An 18,349-nucleotide genomic window follows, 5' to 3' on the forward strand; every position below is an offset into this window, starting at 1 on the left:
AAAAAGGTTTATCAGTGTTATCACTGCATTTTAATCACTATAAGGGTATGTTTAATTATAAGAACTTAATACAAGATAGGCAAAATAAATTATTGTTGTACATAGTGCTTAATTTTTTTAGCTAGTTATTATTTTGCTTGTTTATAAGCATGTTTCATTAAAAATCCTAATCATGTGGATGCAGATTTGATTCTATACTGTATACTATACTATCCTTTTTAAGTAAGTGACTATGAATATTTTTTAATAGACATGATATACTAAATATACAAGAAGATTTGGTATTTGTTTTACATAGTAATTGCAATTGATAAATGGTGGGTTATATGTGGTGTTTTTAGAGCTTTAACTGCTAATCTCATATGAAAATGTTGCTTTGTAGGGCAAAATTCAGGGAGAGGGCCTGGGATTCCAGAGTGAACTTGTACATTCCTTCAGGGCATTTTTGCAAGGGAGGTTGTTGTGTTTTAAAGGTAGTTGATAAGAGACCTGCACCACCAACCCCAGACCTGCACCACCAACCACCATCATGCATTAGTCTATAGAAGGTATTTGGTGAACACACTCCTGTACCACTCCGTACCACCATTTATCCAAGTGAAATTTTTGACCATTTGCAGGATACATTATAAATCAGGGTGTCACTAACAGACAATCAGATTTGAACATTCCTTGCATAAAGTAGCTTGCCTATATCCCTGAGGAATACATCACTTAACTGTGTTTATGTGACAGTGTTGATATGCCTGGTTTTACATGAAAGTTAGGTAGCGTGTTATTTATGTCATCATGAATTCACAAAATAGGTGGTTGTGCTTTATGTATACTGAGGTTATCGTTTCTGGATGGATCACTCAGAAGAATTGAAAGATGTGATTTTATTATATGGTTATTAATTTAGTCAGGAAATGGGATTTTTTTTTTCAGAATTGGACTTTGCTACTACTTCAAGTTTTTCCAGTGTTCCCCTCTCTGAGGTGCTGACAACAGATTAACATGAAACAGAGCTCTGTTGAACCTAATTATGTTGTAGCTTATTGTTTTGAGGATCTATAAAACTGTTCACTCCCTTTTTATGAGGCTGTAGTCACAATGAAAGGCCATAAACAGTGCCTTTTCTCTTTCCTACAGACTGGAGATTTCATTATTTGACTCTAATAAAGGCCTGATCCAGCTGCATTTACACCTGGGAATGAATGCTTCTTTATCAGCTCTTAATCCTTAGTAGATCAAGCAGGAGAGAATGACAGCAGGATAGCTTTTGATCAGCCATAAATGTCTGAAAGCTTAATTTTTTTAAAAATTATTTGCTATTCAAATCTTGACTCAAGACATGCTTTCCGGTACTTCAGAGGAAATATTTTAAGTATGAGGGCATTATTAAAAAGCAAAACAAAACTGAGATCTTTCTATACTTTCAAGCAATTACCACTGAAACAAGATTTCCACATCAGCTAAGGGGATTATTATTGTATGTTTTTAAATCCTCATGCACTTGGGAGAGCACTAATGTTTAGAATGTTTAGCCCTTAGATATAATGTGGAAAATGATGCCCCACCTTTATTTAAAGTCTATACTTCTTGGGAATTTAAAATTGATACATTCCCACTAAATAAGTTTCTGTAGTCTATGTACTCTGAGACTTGTTTGGGTTATTTTTTCCATTTTTGTAACTATTTTTGTTTTGTTTGTATAGTATACAAATGCTCAAATTATTGGAATTTTCTAGCGGTTTAGTTGGAGATTTCTGTAATAGTTGAAGATGGTTCTTTGCTTTTTTTTTTTTTGTTTGTTTGTTTGACTGGGTATATAGAACTCATATATATTTAAATAGTTTTGTAGTATCTTTTCTATTATTTTTCATATTATCATTTAATCTCCATGCTGCAAGGCTGTGGATAAACCAGAGTTCTTGATGAGTGCCACAGTGTGTTTATGTGCCTGTCCTGCTGAGCTGCATGTTCGGTGTTTTGGCGCAGGATGTGAGCGGGGGCAGTTCCGCTGCGGTGACGGTCGCTGCATCCCCGCAGACTGGAGGTGTGACGGGGCCAGAGACTGCTCGGATGACACAGATGAAGCTGGCTGCCGTAAGTGAAACCATACAGAGCAGCTCCTTTGTAATCCCAGGAACTGGGAGATTCCAGTGTGCTCAACTGTACCTATGGTACAATAATGAATATTGAATCGGGAGTTGTCATGAGTTACTGCAGCATCTCTTTGAGTCATATTCCATGAGCTCATTTGGCTTTGGTACACAGAAAATCAAGTAGTGCTCAGCTTCTAACACAACTTTAACCTTTTCTTAAAATTCTGGCTGTCCAATAATGCAGTTTCATATTATGACTAATGTTCTAAGTAGATGTAGAAATGTATTGTATTCTGTTGCTGTAGTAATCCTGAATATTGGATGTATATACAGCTACCACCAGCACCACTTATGCTTAAAATCTTTGGATTTTTAAGACCCTGGACAACTAACTGTACCTACAGTGCCCAACGTAGAGTCATACTTAATTGTCTAGAGTTGATTGTGCTGTGTCAGCAGCTCACAGGCAACAACTTTATTCGTATGGACTGTAGTGTCCATGCACAAAGATTCTCTCAAATGCAGAAAATGGATTCCCTGAAAGGAAAAGTTGTGAAAATGAAGAATTGCCCTCCACAGTCTGTTTTCAGGAACTTGCTGGTATTTTACCTTCTCAGTTCTAGTGTTCTTTAAGTCTTGTGGGTTGCTGCAACTATCAGTCCACTTACAGATTAGCCCAATTTTTACCCCTCAGCTGGTAGGAAGTGAGACTAATTTATATCTGTTCTTTTTACCCTGTTATTTTTTTGCTGCTTGACCCATGTAATAATTGGAGGCCGTTGACACAGCTAGGCAGTCTGATTTGTTGCTTAGCACTTTAGGTCCAAAAAAACTTGTGTAGTCCTGAGTGAAGACGCCTCTAAACTGGCAAAACAAAATGGTGTTGTCCCACAGCAGTAATGAAAATTAAATTTCATTTTTTTGAGTTAGTTGTCCTTTAAAAACAGTATGTTAATGTGCTATAGGTAGTGGGACACATGAGTGCCTAGCAAGATTGTTTAAAACTGGTCTGAGGTTCAAGTCATACTAAAAGATTATTCTTTGATTCTTGAAGCAGGAAAAATATGCATGAAGTACATGTCTGTAGTATGTGATCAATTTTATCCTTCTAATTAGTTTGCTACTGATGTTATTTTGTACTTTTCAACTCTAAATCTACAAATTGCTTTAATTTTCTCCCTCATGCTTTGGTTAAATTGATAGTTATGCTTGCATATCATCTCATGAGCATAAAGTTGACCTTGTATTTCTGCAAAAACGTAATCCTGAGAACAGAGATGCTCAAGACCAGAGTCCTGTTTACTGGACTGTGTTGTACTAGAGATTGTTCCAGGAGTATTAACTAGGGATGGAATGAGCTGTGACACAGTTTCAAACACTTATTTTGATCTTTCTCTTTGATGGTTCCCTGTTGTTTGTCTATTTGAAGAGTACAGAGTGGAGCTGGAACAACAGCATTCAATTTGTTCTGATCTGACCCTCACTTTTGCCTTGTGAATTCACAGGGAAGGATTGTGTGCTTGTTTTGGGAGATCATGTTCCTACAGGGATAAAGCAACAGAGATGGAGTGAGAGCGGTTGAACAGACCCCCTGTGAGACTGGGGAAGCTACTGTGACTATACCAAAGTGAAAAAAGGGCTCTGCCCTCCTCCCTTCTAGAGGAGCTTGTGTCTCCAGGAGAGGATATAAGGCTGAAGAGTCTATGCAGGAGTTTACTAAGCTGAATTTTGCCTTTGAGCATCCTTTTGCTGGTCCACTTTCACCTCTCTGGTCTGTCCATTTTATTTGATCTGTTAAATGCTTCATGTGTTTCATGGAAGTTACAATTCATTGACACTTGAATCTTAGACCTTCTTTTCCCTTATGTTATTATTATCTTTGAAAGTGCTTTCACAGATGTCTGTGAAATGACAATTTTTTTCATTGCTTACACTAGCACAGCCTACCTGTGAAGGAAATCAATTTCAGTGTCACACTGATGGGGAATGTATTCCACAGTCATGGGTTTGTGATGATGAGGAGGATTGTGAAGATGGCTCAGATGAACATCAACAATGCCGTGAGTATTTTAACTTCCGGTGTTATACCAGCTTTGTGAAATAATGTCATTTACTGGCAGTGTATTGAGAATATAGAGAAACAAGCCCTCTGTAAGTACAGAAGCCTCTCTGAGGTATTTCTAGAAATAAAGTAATCTGAAGTAGATAAAATACAGAAAATATGTTTAAAAGGATATCTCCAGGTCTTGAAATCTGAAAATTACTCATGCTTTTTTAGTTAAAAAGAGAAAAAATATAAAGTGTATACTAGTTTTATACTTAATAAAAAGTTTAGTAATTTTCACCATTAAAAAATTGATGAAATACACATATTTCTGTATGTGCTCTATCCACTAGCTAGCAAAATTCACAGTGGCATCTCAGAACTATCTATAACAAAATTTAATTATTTTTAGGTGACTTTGAAATATATGTGTATATAAAAGAGGATGAATTATCAATAATCAGCAAACAATGGCCAGTATTGCATTAGTTTTAGTAACACTATTAGTAGTATTATTATTTAGAATTAACAGAGCCATTCTTTCTCACACTCAAAGAGGAGAAATATCTATGGTCTTGGTGTCTGGTGGGAGTCTAGTCTTTCATTATCATTTGGACAGCTTAAACTTAGAACATAATTCTGTTTAGTATTTCACTTTAAGTGTGCTAAACAGTGTATTATTCATGTCTGAATTGCTGTTTTCAAGTAAAGCGTGTAGTGTTCTCTGTACAGTTTAGATCAAGAAAATAGTTCAACAGCCTAACTGCCACAGCCATCGGCTTTGCTCTTTTCTTATTATTGATAGACCAATAACATATGTTACTTTGGCTTAGAATTTCATGACTAAGCATTTGAAGGGCTATAAGTACATGCCAAAGTGGTGAGCAGTGAACTGAGCTGATTACTGCACCAAATTACATTCTCTGCATTATTGCATAAGACAAGAGAACAAATGTAGTGTTCTGAAGGATGGTTTTTCTGCCATTTCTAGTATTAGAAGTTACTCTAAGTGATGAAGATAAGATTAATTTATTTTCATTTTGATTGTGTGTATAATTTTTTGATAACTTCTTTGAACTTAACAGCTCTGGAGCTACTCACCAACCCCTGGGGAGGTTAAAATGTTTATTTTGGAAGGATTTTGCTCACAGACTTGCTTTTTGCTTTTGTATCTTGATTCCATCTTAATCCACTGAGGATGGAAATTTTTGAATGATGGATAACTACCTTTTGCTCCCCTCTTCCTCTGAGAAGGAGTCAGCACAACTGCTGGTTATGTTTTAACTAAAGAATCTGTAGATGCAAAATGCAAAATGAGCAAAAGCTCTGAGTTTGACCTTGGAACTGGGTCACTGTCACATTGTTCACCATGTACTGGTTAATCATGAGTGTCAGTATCTACACAGTGGCACTGTGCTGCTGCCATTTTTGAGTCATCTCCTGGTATTTGTCCCTGTTGTTCTAAAGGGACTTTTTATCTCCGTGTTTGGGAAAGCTAGAGGAGATTTTTCTCCTTGAAATATTAAAACTTTTTCTTGGGAAAACTGTCTGACAGCTCTGGAAGTCATAAATGCAGAAATTTGTTTTACTTTACTGTCATGCTCTTGTTTTTCCTCATGACACTAGCATCCCAGCAGCTGATCTTATTTTAGGAACACTGCTGACAGAAGGCAGCAGAGAGAGCCCCTGTAGAGCAGCAGATGACAAGATGACAATGTATAGACTGGAATGATGTTGAGAAACAACATGAGTTTGAAAGAAACAAATGTGCAGGGGCAGAGGGAAGGGAAAGTTAGTAGTAAGCCTGTCCTTCAACTGTATCTTCACAGATTCATGTTAGTTTGCCTAAGAACTGGAAATGTAATTTGGCTGCAGTGGAATCAAAGTAGAAATGAACAGTTTATGTTCACTTTAAGTTTTTAAGTTAACTTTAAATTTTATGTGATTGCTTTTTCCTGACAGCTGTCAAGAGAAGAGACATAATCATTCTCAATCCTCCATTAGTTACATATGCAAACTATTCCTGACTGCTGAGGGCCTGGCTGTATTAGAAAGCGGTGCCTTACCTCCAACTCTGCTGTGTTTACACTGACATTCCAGTTGACTAAATAACTTGGAGTTACTGACAGATTTTGACTCAGCAAATAAAATAAGAGAAAACTTTAAATCAGTGAGAATTGATAGTTTAATGTTTTAGGCAGAATAATTATAGGAAAGTACTTTTTAACCTAGGTCAATTCTTCAGTGGAGAAAAGCAGTGACCTTGCAGACTGCAGGAGCCCTCCAGAGCTATGCTGTCTGCTATGTGCTTGTCAAGTGTTCTTTAATCCTCTTGAATACACTGAGGTAAAGGGGGACAAAGTGTTGTACTGATATTTATGAGAAAGATGAAGTAGTTAAAGAGGAAGGAAAATATTTTTCCTGATAACAAGCCCTGGCTGACAGGAAGGACTGACATGTGCCTGTTTGTTGCAGCGGGGAGGACGTGCTCGAGTCAGCAGTTCACGTGCTCCGATGGCCAGTGCGTCCCCGGCGCGTACCGGTGCGATCGCGTGCAGGACTGCTCGGACGGGACAGATGAGAGAGGCTGCCGTGAGTGTTCACTCCTAGCACGAGATCTGGTTTCATCTCATCTCTCTGGGGCATTTTAATACATTTGTAAGATTAAAGGGCTTGTTGATAGACAGGATGACCACAATATGCTTTTTGTTACAAGAGTTTCATTTCAGATTCTTCTGTGTATTAGAGCTGATGTTCTGATACAGATCTGTTACCACAGAACTCAAGTGCAAACTGTCAGCACAGGATCAGGTCATATTGTTTCTCATTGTCTGAAAAATAATTAATATTGCACTGTGAAAAGACAACCATGATTAGTTGTCTTATGGCTTTAGGACACTCAGAGATAATTTTACTGAAGTTTTCCACGTTGTTTTTGCATACTCCATATAAAATCAGTAGTAGTTATAGCCTGTACACAAAAGCAAAATTTGACTCCAAATAACTTATTTGAGGAGATTTGATCTCATCAAAAGCATTTTATTCTAGACTGCAGCTTCTTGTGGAGATGATTTAGTCATATTGTATTCAGATGAGTTGTTTATATTGTGCCAGCAAAATGCAGATGGACAAGTAGTTTTTTTCACTCTAACTTCCCCAGAGTTGAGGCTGCCTGTCTCGTGACATTCTCCCTAAATTCTGGCCTAGCTTGAATATTGATGGAAAGGAAAGCTGGCCACAGAATAGAGGCCATGTTTTTCAGGAATGCTTTTGTCTAATACCTACACAACAGTGCGTAACAGGCATGTCTGTTCATTGTTAGTCTTAAGGAAAAGCTTCACACATCTCAGCTGCTATTCCAGCTGTTAGAATGTAGTGTGCCTTTGGGAAACAGACATAACTGTAAACTCCACTTAGAACCAGGCCCAGGGCACGAGGTGGGGGAAGAGGCTGGCGTAGTAATGGATGGACAAAGAAGCAAGAAATTAAATTTTGTTAATGGCTATGCTTAGGGGAAATAAGGGCATATGCCTGTGCTGTGTAAAGGAAGACTATATGGTCATCTGACTGCTAATGTGGTTTGTCCTTGACTCACAAATGGCTGAAATTGTCCCTGTGTAGAATGAAAGGGTATTTAGGACTATATGATACTCTGGAATAAATGTTGCTAAGTCATGCAGCTTGGAATTTTTCATGTGATAGACCCACAGTCACTTCTGGTCACCAATACAAATGGCTAAAAGCCAAGATCCAAAGTACCCCATCTCATTGCTGGAAGAATATCTTCTGTAGACTGGCATTTTTTTCTCTTAAAGTTTAGAGTAAGAAATGAAGTTGAAAGCTTAATTTAGTAAATCTGTCACACATGAAAAAAATCCTGAAGAAAAGTTATCTGTTTTAAAAATGTATTATCTGTGAATTAAAGAACTGGAACTGCTGAGCATCTCTGACATAACTGTGGGTAGTCATTGAATACAGTGTGGAACAGCCGGGTGCCATGATGTGATTGTTATAATGCAGAAAATCTGTGTCAGTCTCGGAGAGGAGTCCTAAGGATGATACTTAAAATTCTTTTTCAAACTAGGAGCTGCTGTGATGTTTGAAAATTGAAGTACACATTTCATTTCATGTTTAACATTCTCAGCTAGTTAAATTTAAAAGGCAGTTAGGAAAGGGCCCTCTAAATACATTAACAGTAGCACTCTACTGCTGTGGGGGAGAGCCAGTCATTGCTGCATCAACAAATGGGCCCCATGACTGTTGTGGGGGCAGCATATTTAGCCCAAAGGAGAGGGACTGCCTCCTGTCATTCAACAGCCTCCACTCTGGTTTATTAGAATATGTGTTGACAGTCCCTCTGAGACAGAAGAATGACTGTGACTTGGAACCTTGAAAGCAGTTAGACTAGTTTAAAGAAATATGACAGTACTGAAGACAAGAGGAACCAAGAAGAATGTAATGACAAGACTCTTGAGGAAGGCTGGTTAATTTTATTCCCTTTTATTCGATTTTATTCGATTTTATTCCCTTTTTTCCTTTGCAAGGCCTGGAACTTTCAACAGAAGCCATAAAATAAAATTTACAAATTGGGGATTTTATGATTAACTGAATAGTACAGATTAGTCTACTAGCATATTAGTTTTGGAGCAGATTCTAATACTTGCTTTGAATGTTCATTTTCCCAGTGCTTAATGTATTTCCTTTTCCACATTATCTGATATAAACAAATCTAAGAGGAATAGTACTAATTTGGCCTTTTCCTTTGTCACTAAATTCCCCTTAATTAATTTGAACTAAAAATTTCCATAAATAAAAATGAAGCATCCATGAACAACAAAAGAATAAAGCTATTTATAATTGATTCTGGTGTTTCATGGAGCATAACAAAATGGAAACTCTCTTTGCTTATGCTTTGCACTCACTTATCTGTCTGAAAGCAGATTTGGATTGTAAAGAAGATAAAATTTTATTCCTGAATAAGTTACATTATATAAGAAAGTAGTCAAATGCAAAATGTCACCAATTTAATGTAAGTCTGCAATTAAACAGGTAAAAAATCCAGAACAAAGGAATTCAGAGCCTTAGTCCATTTTATTGCTAATGGGATTAACAGCAAGGGAGATCTGCCCATGCAGAGACTAAGATAAACATCAGAACAAATGCTTCAGCTACAGGTCATACAATTAGTGCACTGAAGCTGTTTTGATTTTGTAAAATTATGGCTTTTAGGTTTTTTTGAATACCCATATCAGGCTGTTTTCTAGCTTTTTGAATAGCCAGCAGCTAGCAAATACTTTAATTTTAAAACATTAGAAACACAGAACGAAATGGCAGATTATTTGGGTAGCAATCACTTTTTGGGAGTAGGCGGCCAATACTGGTGTGATTTTTCTGTTACATACTTTATTTCTTTCAGTTAAGATAGAATTCTCTCTCCTGCCTCAGCTTCATAGTTGAGAAATGAAAATCCCAGCCATGTCCATTTTGCTTTGCTGTGACAGAACAGCCTTTCTGGATACTGCTCTGGCAGCTGAGCACTACACTGAGGCTGTGAGGGAGAAAGGGGCAGTACTTTAAAGACATGTTGTTCAAAGCTAGTGGGCTGAATGTTTTCCAAGATACACTGGATTTTTGATTCTAATTTTGATGTTGAGCTGCTGCCATAGGTCAGCTGCCTAACCTGTGAATTCCTGCCTCTTGTTTGCTATGCTAAATAGCTGTTGTGGTCAGGAAGTGGGCAGCCAGTTCTGGGATTAATTTGCAGGGACCAGGGTGAAAGTGAACAGAGATCAAGAACTGAGGAGATCGTAAGGGATGTAGTCCAAGAAAGAAGAAAAAGGCCATAGTCAGAGACTAATATTCTGGATGTTGGACATATTACATGTAGCAGCTATAGGATGAGGGAGAAGTTCAGGCTGAAGGAAATATCTCCGCCCGGAAGAGTCTGGGACAGGGAAGTAGCAAAACTGGAGCAATCTAAGGCAGGCAGCCAAAGACTAGAGTCTCAGGGATCAAAATCAGGAATTAAGGCCAGGAATGAGGGTCTGGTCTGTTTGCCAGCTCTGAAAGCATCTCTGCTATGAACACTGCCTGGTATCATACAGCTCATTGGGCTCTTGGGCTTGGAGTAAGTCTCCCTCCTGGTGTCTCTGCTAGGCTGTGAGCTGTCTGGGCTATACTTTAACCACTATGAGGTGGTGACATGGCAGTGAACCAAAGAGTTTTAATTAACTTTATTTTGTAAAATGTTTTTACATGTTGAAATAAAAGACACTTCTTAGTAGGAAATTGCCTGTTTTCCTTTTATTTCTACTCTTTGTAACATGGGTTAGGTTTATAGAAGCTTGCACTGCTATGACACAAATCAGCTGATGCTGATAGTTGTAACTATTGTTGTAACTATTTCCTGTTGCTGTTTTTGTATGGATTTATTTCCAGCTTGCAGAGCAGAAGTGTTAGGCAGAGTGCAAAATAATGCAGGCTTAGTAATCCCTGTGACATAAGTTTCGAACATCTTCCATGTGTCCGTTGAAAGATGCCAGTAAATACGTTCACAAGTGTTGCCCCAAAACAGTTACAAAGAGCAAGGTGCTTCATCTGTCATTTGTGCTGGTGTTTGCCAGTTATTTATGTTTTGCAACTGAAGTGTTGTCATGCATCAGGGAGACAGATTGTGTAGAAGTATTTTGGCTAAAAAAAAGCCTGAGGGGAGGGGAGGGGAGGGGAGAGAAAGAAGAGCTCACTTTCTTCCAGAGCATTGCAATGAACATGGGTGAAAAACATTCCCCCTGTTTTCACTAAGCTCATATTATCTTCTGGGAATTGTCATGACTACGGAAACATTTCTTCTTTTTAGTTTTCTGTAAAATTAGCCACAGGTTTTTGGGAGGAGAAGGTAAAGGAAACAGTATTTATGTTGGAGGCTATTGACCATTCAAAACAAGGTGAAAGAAAACAGTGTTTATATTTTTTCTGTCCCTTCACTTTTCTCTTAATATCACATTGTCTCCTTTCACTCTCTTGCACAGCTGTATTCCCAGACCTCCTTAGGTGCAAACTACCTACCTTGTTGTCCTTTTTTACTCAGAACCTTATCCTTCCTTTTCACTCTTTCTGGTCCATTTGTCACCAATGTTGAAAGAAAAAAAAAGTTCCTTTGCCTGGAGGAGAACCCCTTCAAGTCAGTCACAGAGCACTGACACTTTTTCCATATACCCCCTACAACAGAGACAGTGCAATCAATTTCTCTGATTGTTATCAGTTCTTGCACAGCTGTGGGATTTTATACTCAAATGCACTGATCTTGGATGAGGTGTGTGTAGAGAATTCTTAGTTTAAATAAAAATTCAAATAAAAGCTAGGAAATGTTTGTTTTGCAAGCCCCAAATGCAGTGACTGATGTAAGACCTTTCCACTTAAATTTAAAATGTCGTGATACTCACTTTCCAACTTCATTTGCTGGAGAGCTTTTCATTAACCTGGATTGTACAGGTCATTCTGTTTAGGGAATTAATCCCATTCCTCCCCTCTTGCTGCCAAGGTTCAGATTCTTCTTTTCCTTTTAGCAAGTCCCCATTTGGTGATAGGACTAGAAGAACTAAGCTCATGGCTACTGTCTTCTAAATTTTGGAGAGAAAGAAAGGGAGTTTATGTCCCGGGGTTTTTACAATTGCAAGGACAGTCATTCCTTTGTTTTCAGATATCCTAGTATTGTTATGAAGTTCTATTTTGGCTTCCTTCATTCTCTCAGCATTGAGCCCTCACAGAAGCCAGCATTTCTTCCGTGATTCTTTTCCTTTTCTACTTCTCCTTATATAAAACTAACCCAGGTACTGAGGACCTATCCTGATGGCACAGATGCTCTTGAGCCACGCAGTGCATTGGCTACAGCCTTTGGTGTAGCTCACAGCTTTGCCAGTTTTCACGAGGCTTAGTTCTTAATGCCCCAAATAATTAAAACCAATTTAATAAAATAATATGCTATAAGGTACAAAGAGTAAAATCTGCAGTGCAGAATTCAGTGAAAAATATCTTTCAGATCAGTGAGCAGGCTGCGATCAGAACTATAATTTACTAACCTTGGTCTTTTGACAGGGGATTGGAAATGGGATTACCTGTACAGAGTTAAAAATTATATTAATCTCTGTCAGGCTTTTCAAAGAATTAAAATAAAGAATCTGTACACCAGTTTTGAAAAGAGAATAAGAGAAAAAGTATTTGTTCACATTCTAGTAAAACACCAATTTGGTCAGAATGAATACTTTGAAGTATCTTCAAAACATCTTTACTTATGGCTCTTCTTGGTATCTTTTTATAGTGATTGTGTTTATACAATACATTAGACTTTATAATATAATAAAGATTTTGCTAGGCTGAGGGCATTTCCAGACCTGCTGCTGGAGAGAAGACTTTGACAAAATTTTCCTTCTTGTAAGGGAGTTTAACATAAGCTTGAGAAAAATCTTATTACTGGCTAGATTCTTAGTCTGCCTGGGCATTCTTGAAGAAACAGGCAGTGCAAGGCAATGGGTTCAATTGTTTATTTGCTTGACATCAGTCCATTGGAAACAGTTTGGAACATCACTGGAGGTATTTCTGTGGATGTGAAGAAAAGTGAGGAAAATTAGAAAACTATCCATTATACATGGAAGCTTTTCTACTTCGTGCATTTACAAGCACATACTGTGTATTCCTCCTCTTCTTCCATCTGCCCTATAATAGAGTGTACTGCCATAGCTGTTTCTGCTCGCGCATAGAACTCCTGGTCGTTCCTCCCTGTGATGCCTTCTCTGCTTTCAGACAGGGAAAAAGCATTAATTCCATGGTGAACTTAAAACTTGGCCCCAGGTCAGGCCTTTTTTTAGTCCTTTCTGTAGGCAGAAGTAACACTTCAAACCCATGTTATTTCCAAAGCATTATGAGTTTTATCTGAGCCTAACTGAAGCAAGAAAATGTTGTATTAGAAAGTTATTGTCTGGTTGAGAAGTGGGACCAAAGAATGCTTAGGGAGCATGTTGGCATTGTCAGACTTTGAGAATGGAAGATTGGGAACTATCCCTAGAAGGCCACAGGCTGTAATGCTGTAGCTGGAGCCCTGCTGATCTGTAACTGCTGTTCTTTGCTCAGGCACACACTGTTCCTACATGCAGGTTGCCACCTTATATTAACTGCAGTGAAAATAAATGAACTGTAAAGGAATCAGCTGGGGAGATAGTCTGGCTGGACTTGTAGTGGACATGAACACAGCTACTTATCTTCTCATTTTAACATTTAACAGTTAAAATCATATAAGCCTATTCCATAGGTAATTGAAGTTTTGTGGGAATGTGATAATACACGGAACAGCAGAAGCAAGCAAAACAGTTTGCCACTGTCTGGAAAAATTGCAGGTTTCTTGATATCTGCTTGAAGCAATTTTATAACCCATGTTTTGGATTCCAAGGAATCCAATGAAATATGAATGAAAATGTTTCTGAGAGCCTTCTCTATCTGCTTTATTAACTCTTATAAAAGTAAAATGGGATAAGAACTCAAACTGAAAATGTAAGAGGTGAAAAATGTTTTTTGGCTCTTCTGTGTCTCGAGTTCATTTATCTTCTATATAGAGGCAAAGGTTCAATAAATTTGATTTCTAAAATTACCATTTCTTTGCTCTCTTACTTGCCATTTGACTGAAAAATGTAAGTTTTGTCTACATAGCAACAAGATAAATTATGAGTTCATGTTCTCCTACTCAGCTCTAGCATATGCATATGCTTAATTTGTTGGATACTTCCACTGAACTCACTGACTGCTTGTATGAATAAGTGTTCTCAGAATTTGTTCTAATTTGAAACAATCCCTTGCATTTGCATACAGGTCATCTATATAAGTAGAATATTCTGAACCTAAAAAGTCATTATTTCTTCAGAATCTGTTTTCTTTTGTGAAAGGGGAAGCAAGTAATAAAAAGCAATGGTTCTAACACTGTTCATGGAACCGGGAAATTTAATATCCTTGGCTTAATTGGTACAAAACCATTAAAACCTGAGGTCTCTGAGTTTGAGAACTCAAGAGACTTGAAGAGGACTAGGAACTGTAAATTTCAGGAAATCCTTTGCTATCTAAATACTTTTATTAAGATCAGGATAGTGTAAAACTGAGGTATAAAGAAATAAAACAAACATTCATTGCTTGCTCTCCTTTTATGTTCCATTGCATTCTATCTTATTGTAAACTGTTTGGGTTGCAAATCTTTTTGAACTGGGAAGGCATTTGATTTTTCTCTTGTTGCTTGCAAGTTTTTGTAGCATCCATCTAGAGGATATTCTTTAATATCAGTATACTGTATAAATGGATTACTAGTATAGAACTACTAGTTATGGAGTTTTGTATTCCCTCTTTCCTTTAAACCAAGATATTCTGTTGACACTAGGTAGATGTGACTCATTATAGTTTAACCTCATGCTAATATGAAGGATTTTTTATTTTAGACTACCCAAGATGCGAACAGTTATCATGTGCAAATGGAGCATGCTTTAATGCAAGCCAGCGATGTGATGGCAAAGTTGATTGCAGAGATTCTTCTGATGAAGCTAATTGTAGTAAGTCCCCTGTGAAGAGTGATCCCAAACAAATTTGCTTTATAGACCTTCTTTTGGAGCTAAACAGATTTTCTGTTTCTGTGCTAAAATCTTTTTCAGCTCATGGATGTACCAGTACACAGTTCCAGTGTGCTAATGGAGAGTGCATCCCGCAAGCCTTTATCTGTGACCATGATGACGACTGTGGAGATAGGAGTGATGAAGACTCTTGCAGTATGATGTTTCTTTTTTTCCCCACTTTCTCTAACTGTTTTACTAAGCCCTGGTTCAAGCAGAAGCAGATAGCAGGAAGCAGATTGCTTGGCTGTAGAGCCATCAAAAGCTAATCATTGTTCTACAAATACCCTTCTGTACAAAAAGATGAAAATTGCAGTGCTACTTTGCTAGACTTTGTTTTTGCTGCTAGGTTCCTGTCTATGTAATTACAATTTGAATTCGCTGGACTGAGTGACAGTCTGGTTCTTAATACATGTAGTTACACTTACATTGTTGTCATCCTCTTAATTTCAGCATGAACCAAAGGTAATTCATACCTAAATGAGAAGAAACCAGCAGTGTTTGCAATACATACAAAATATGGAACTACCTAAATTTTTTAAGTGATATAAAAAATGATTGTATGTGAGACAATATTGTTATTTTTAACCTTTTAGCTGCTTAGAGCAATTAGATTTTCTCATGTTTCTTTCTGTAGCTTATGCAACTTGCAGAGGCAACTTCTTCACTTGCCCGAGTGGCCGTTGCATTCATCAGAGCTGGATTTGCGATGGAGATGATGATTGTGAAGACAATGCAGATGAAAGAGGATGTGGTAAATAGTATTGCTAACTTCCAGTGGTATTTTCGGAGGAAGATGACACTAACCTACATCTGTGAGATTTAGACCAGTCAAGATGTTCTAAATACTTCTGATTTCTTTTGAAACCTTAAAATTCCACCTTCATTGTTATTTCTTTTTATTAACTTTGGAAATATTTTGTTGTTGTGTGTGAGAATTATTGTGATACTGAGTATGATGCAAACTAAGTTTAGCATATAGCAATATATATTTTTTCTTTTATATATTCTCTTTTATATTTTGTTTTGGTTCTTCTGCTTGTGGAGATTTTTTAGGTTATCTGTTAAGAGACATGAGGCTTCTAATAACCAAACCCCATTGATTCAAAATGAAATTTACTCAGATCCTGCCAAGATTTGTCATGTGAGAAACAGAAGCTTTAATGAATGAAAGTGTGAATGATATTTCTTTTTCATTGGCCTTTTCTATGGTGAACATTATTCTCTTTATCTAGATAGCATTTATGTGTTTTGAAACCACAGAACTATAGTTCCCTTTCTGGTGCACTGGTTAGTTTAAAGCTAAATGGTGTTACCATTTCTAATAAAACAGAAAACTAAAGAGATTCATACCTTGTCTACCCAAGTATCGTTGGCATTGTAGTTTGAATGTAAAAGAAAGAATGACAAGTAAGTATAAGTAATGTTTCTTTATAGTCTTCCCCAGCTGTGTGCAAGAAATGGAAACTGGATATTGAAGGATAGAGATGCTTTGGGAAGCTGTTAGAGAAGAAATTTTAGTATTTGAAATATACTTTTCATTTTTCTTGTTTTTCTTTTCCATAGAAAGTGGTCACCATGAATGCTACCCAGGAGAGTGGGCCTGCCCTGGATCAGGGCATTGCATTCCAATTGGGAAGGTGTGTGATGGAGCTGCAGACTGCCCTGAAGGAGAAGATGAAACTAACATCACTGCAGGCAGACACTGCAGTATGTATTAGAATGAAAAACATACACAGAATAGCAGGAACATGAGCATTGACATCTTTTTACATTTGCCTTTTGTCTCCTAAACAATACTTTGGAAATTTTGGAAGCTCACTATTTTCACTGGCACTGTTTTGACTGGATGATCTAAAAGAGGCATATATACTGCAAAGAGACCATTTCTTTTTTTTAAAATTTGTACATAAGAATTTTAACTTGCTCTCCATACCCTAAAATATGTTTGTAAAGTCAGGGAAAGGTGTGCTATATGCCTTCTTTGTTTAAATATCTGTTTTTCCCTTTGTGTAAGAAGTAATGATTTGTGCTGATCAGAACACAGCATTGAATCAGTATATCCTAAGCTTTGACTAATTCACTTTAAAGATTAGGATTAAAAAAAAAATTCATTACATGGGATGTCTGTTTCTCAAGTTAGTGGTACACTGCGTTTTTATGTTGGAGGCAATGAGCGTGCATAGCTCCTGTTAATTTCACTCTAATCTTACAAATATCAAATCCCTCTGAGGACAAGGACCAGTGTATTTAAATTTCTAGGAAGATAAAAATTTCTATTAACAAAATCATGCCTTTTGGAATAGGAGGGCAGAAAAAATAAGAGGAAATGAAACTTTATTGTAAAAAAGCACCCTTTGCTTTTATGAGTGGTTTGGTAGTTACAGCAGATACAAGCTGCAAAGCAAGGCATTTAACAGAAGAATTTGAAGAAAAGGAAAATGCTGACTTTCACCTCCTTCTTTATCAGGTGTTTTGCAATCATAATTCAAGTGTTTTACAATCATTACTCGCTTGCCACTGAATTGTTTATTAAATACTTGTAGAATTAGTGAAGGAAAAATGAGAGAGAAAGAGAGCTAAAGGATAAAGAATCATTTGTCCACGAACACAATGCAAACAGTATATTCTAATACATTAGAATGATATACATATCCTTCTTAGTATAACATACTAGGGGGTTTTCACATAGAAGAGTAAATGATGAGGTTATGTACCAATAGATGGAGCTCAAGGATGTATTGCTCATAAGTAGGTCTTGTGGAACCATGGAAAGTTTTGGGGCATTACAGATGGCTTCCTCTGGTCACCTTTTTACACAGCACTTGCCATTGGTGGTTCATATAAGATTGATGCTTATTCTTTAACTCTGTTCTAAAAACCTATTAAAAACAGTACCTTCTCTTCTGTGTTCCATGCCCTTGCTTGCATGTATGTAAATGTATAAGATTTTGTGAAACTTTGTACATAATTTTCTCTGCAGATTAGTTTTAAGAAGCTGTACTTGAAATTGAAGGCCCATCATAGAAAATACTTCAGCTTTGTAACTCAATAAGGCAGAAATTATTCTGTTCTTCTGTAATAGGAGTGTTTGTGAACTATTGTATTTGCCTTTCAGATGTATCGCGCTGCGCTGCGCTGAGCTGCCAGTACCGCTGCCATTCCTCTCCCTCAGGAGGGATGTGCTACTGCCCTGCAGGATATACAATAAGCAGCAATGACAGTCGTACTTGCATTGGTGAGTAAAGCCCAGGGACTACAGATATCCCGTACCTTCTCACAACTCATTGGGAAAGCTGGGATTCCAGGAAGGCAAGTTAGTTCAAATTGTGTAAATGTATTGACAAAGAGAAAATGTCAGGAATCAGCAAATGTATGAAAATTTTAGTAGCACAATGGCAGCATAGTGGCACAGGAACAAACCAGAGAGATATCATAAACACCTCTTTCATTTTGACCTAAAGATATAGTGACAGCATGATTAGGTTTTAAAATATGTGCTGTTGGATGGATGGCTTATTATCAAGAGTTTTTTACTGGTCTTTAACTGTTTACGTAGAGAGAGTTTGTTTCTTCCT

At 37.3% G+C, this 18,349-nt stretch overlaps 1 protein-coding gene across 2 annotated transcripts in view; it reads left to right on the forward strand.

Annotated features, from left to right (window-relative positions):
* The window catches only part of LRP2 (LDL receptor related protein 2), a 111,702-nt gene that overhangs the window by 13,162 nt on the left and 80,191 nt on the right, over positions 1 to 18,349 (forward strand). For both annotated transcript variants that reach the window (XM_030952221.1, XM_030952222.1), the window contains exons 2-9: positions 1,981 to 2,088; positions 4,025 to 4,147; positions 6,607 to 6,723; positions 14,604 to 14,714; positions 14,814 to 14,927; positions 15,409 to 15,525; positions 16,338 to 16,481; positions 17,890 to 18,009. In XM_030952221.1, coding sequence (XP_030808081.1) covers positions 1,981 to 2,088; positions 4,025 to 4,147; positions 6,607 to 6,723; positions 14,604 to 14,714; positions 14,814 to 14,927; positions 15,409 to 15,525; positions 16,338 to 16,481; positions 17,890 to 18,009 — 954 coding nt within the window. The remainder of the gene's footprint in view (positions 1 to 1,980; positions 2,089 to 4,024; positions 4,148 to 6,606; positions 6,724 to 14,603; positions 14,715 to 14,813; positions 14,928 to 15,408; positions 15,526 to 16,337; positions 16,482 to 17,889; positions 18,010 to 18,349) is intronic.

The sequence above is a fragment of the Camarhynchus parvulus genome, chromosome 7 (genome assembly GCF_901933205.1).
Source record: "Camarhynchus parvulus chromosome 7, STF_HiC, whole genome shotgun sequence".
Taxonomy (NCBI): Eukaryota; Metazoa; Chordata; class Aves; order Passeriformes; family Thraupidae; genus Camarhynchus; species Camarhynchus parvulus.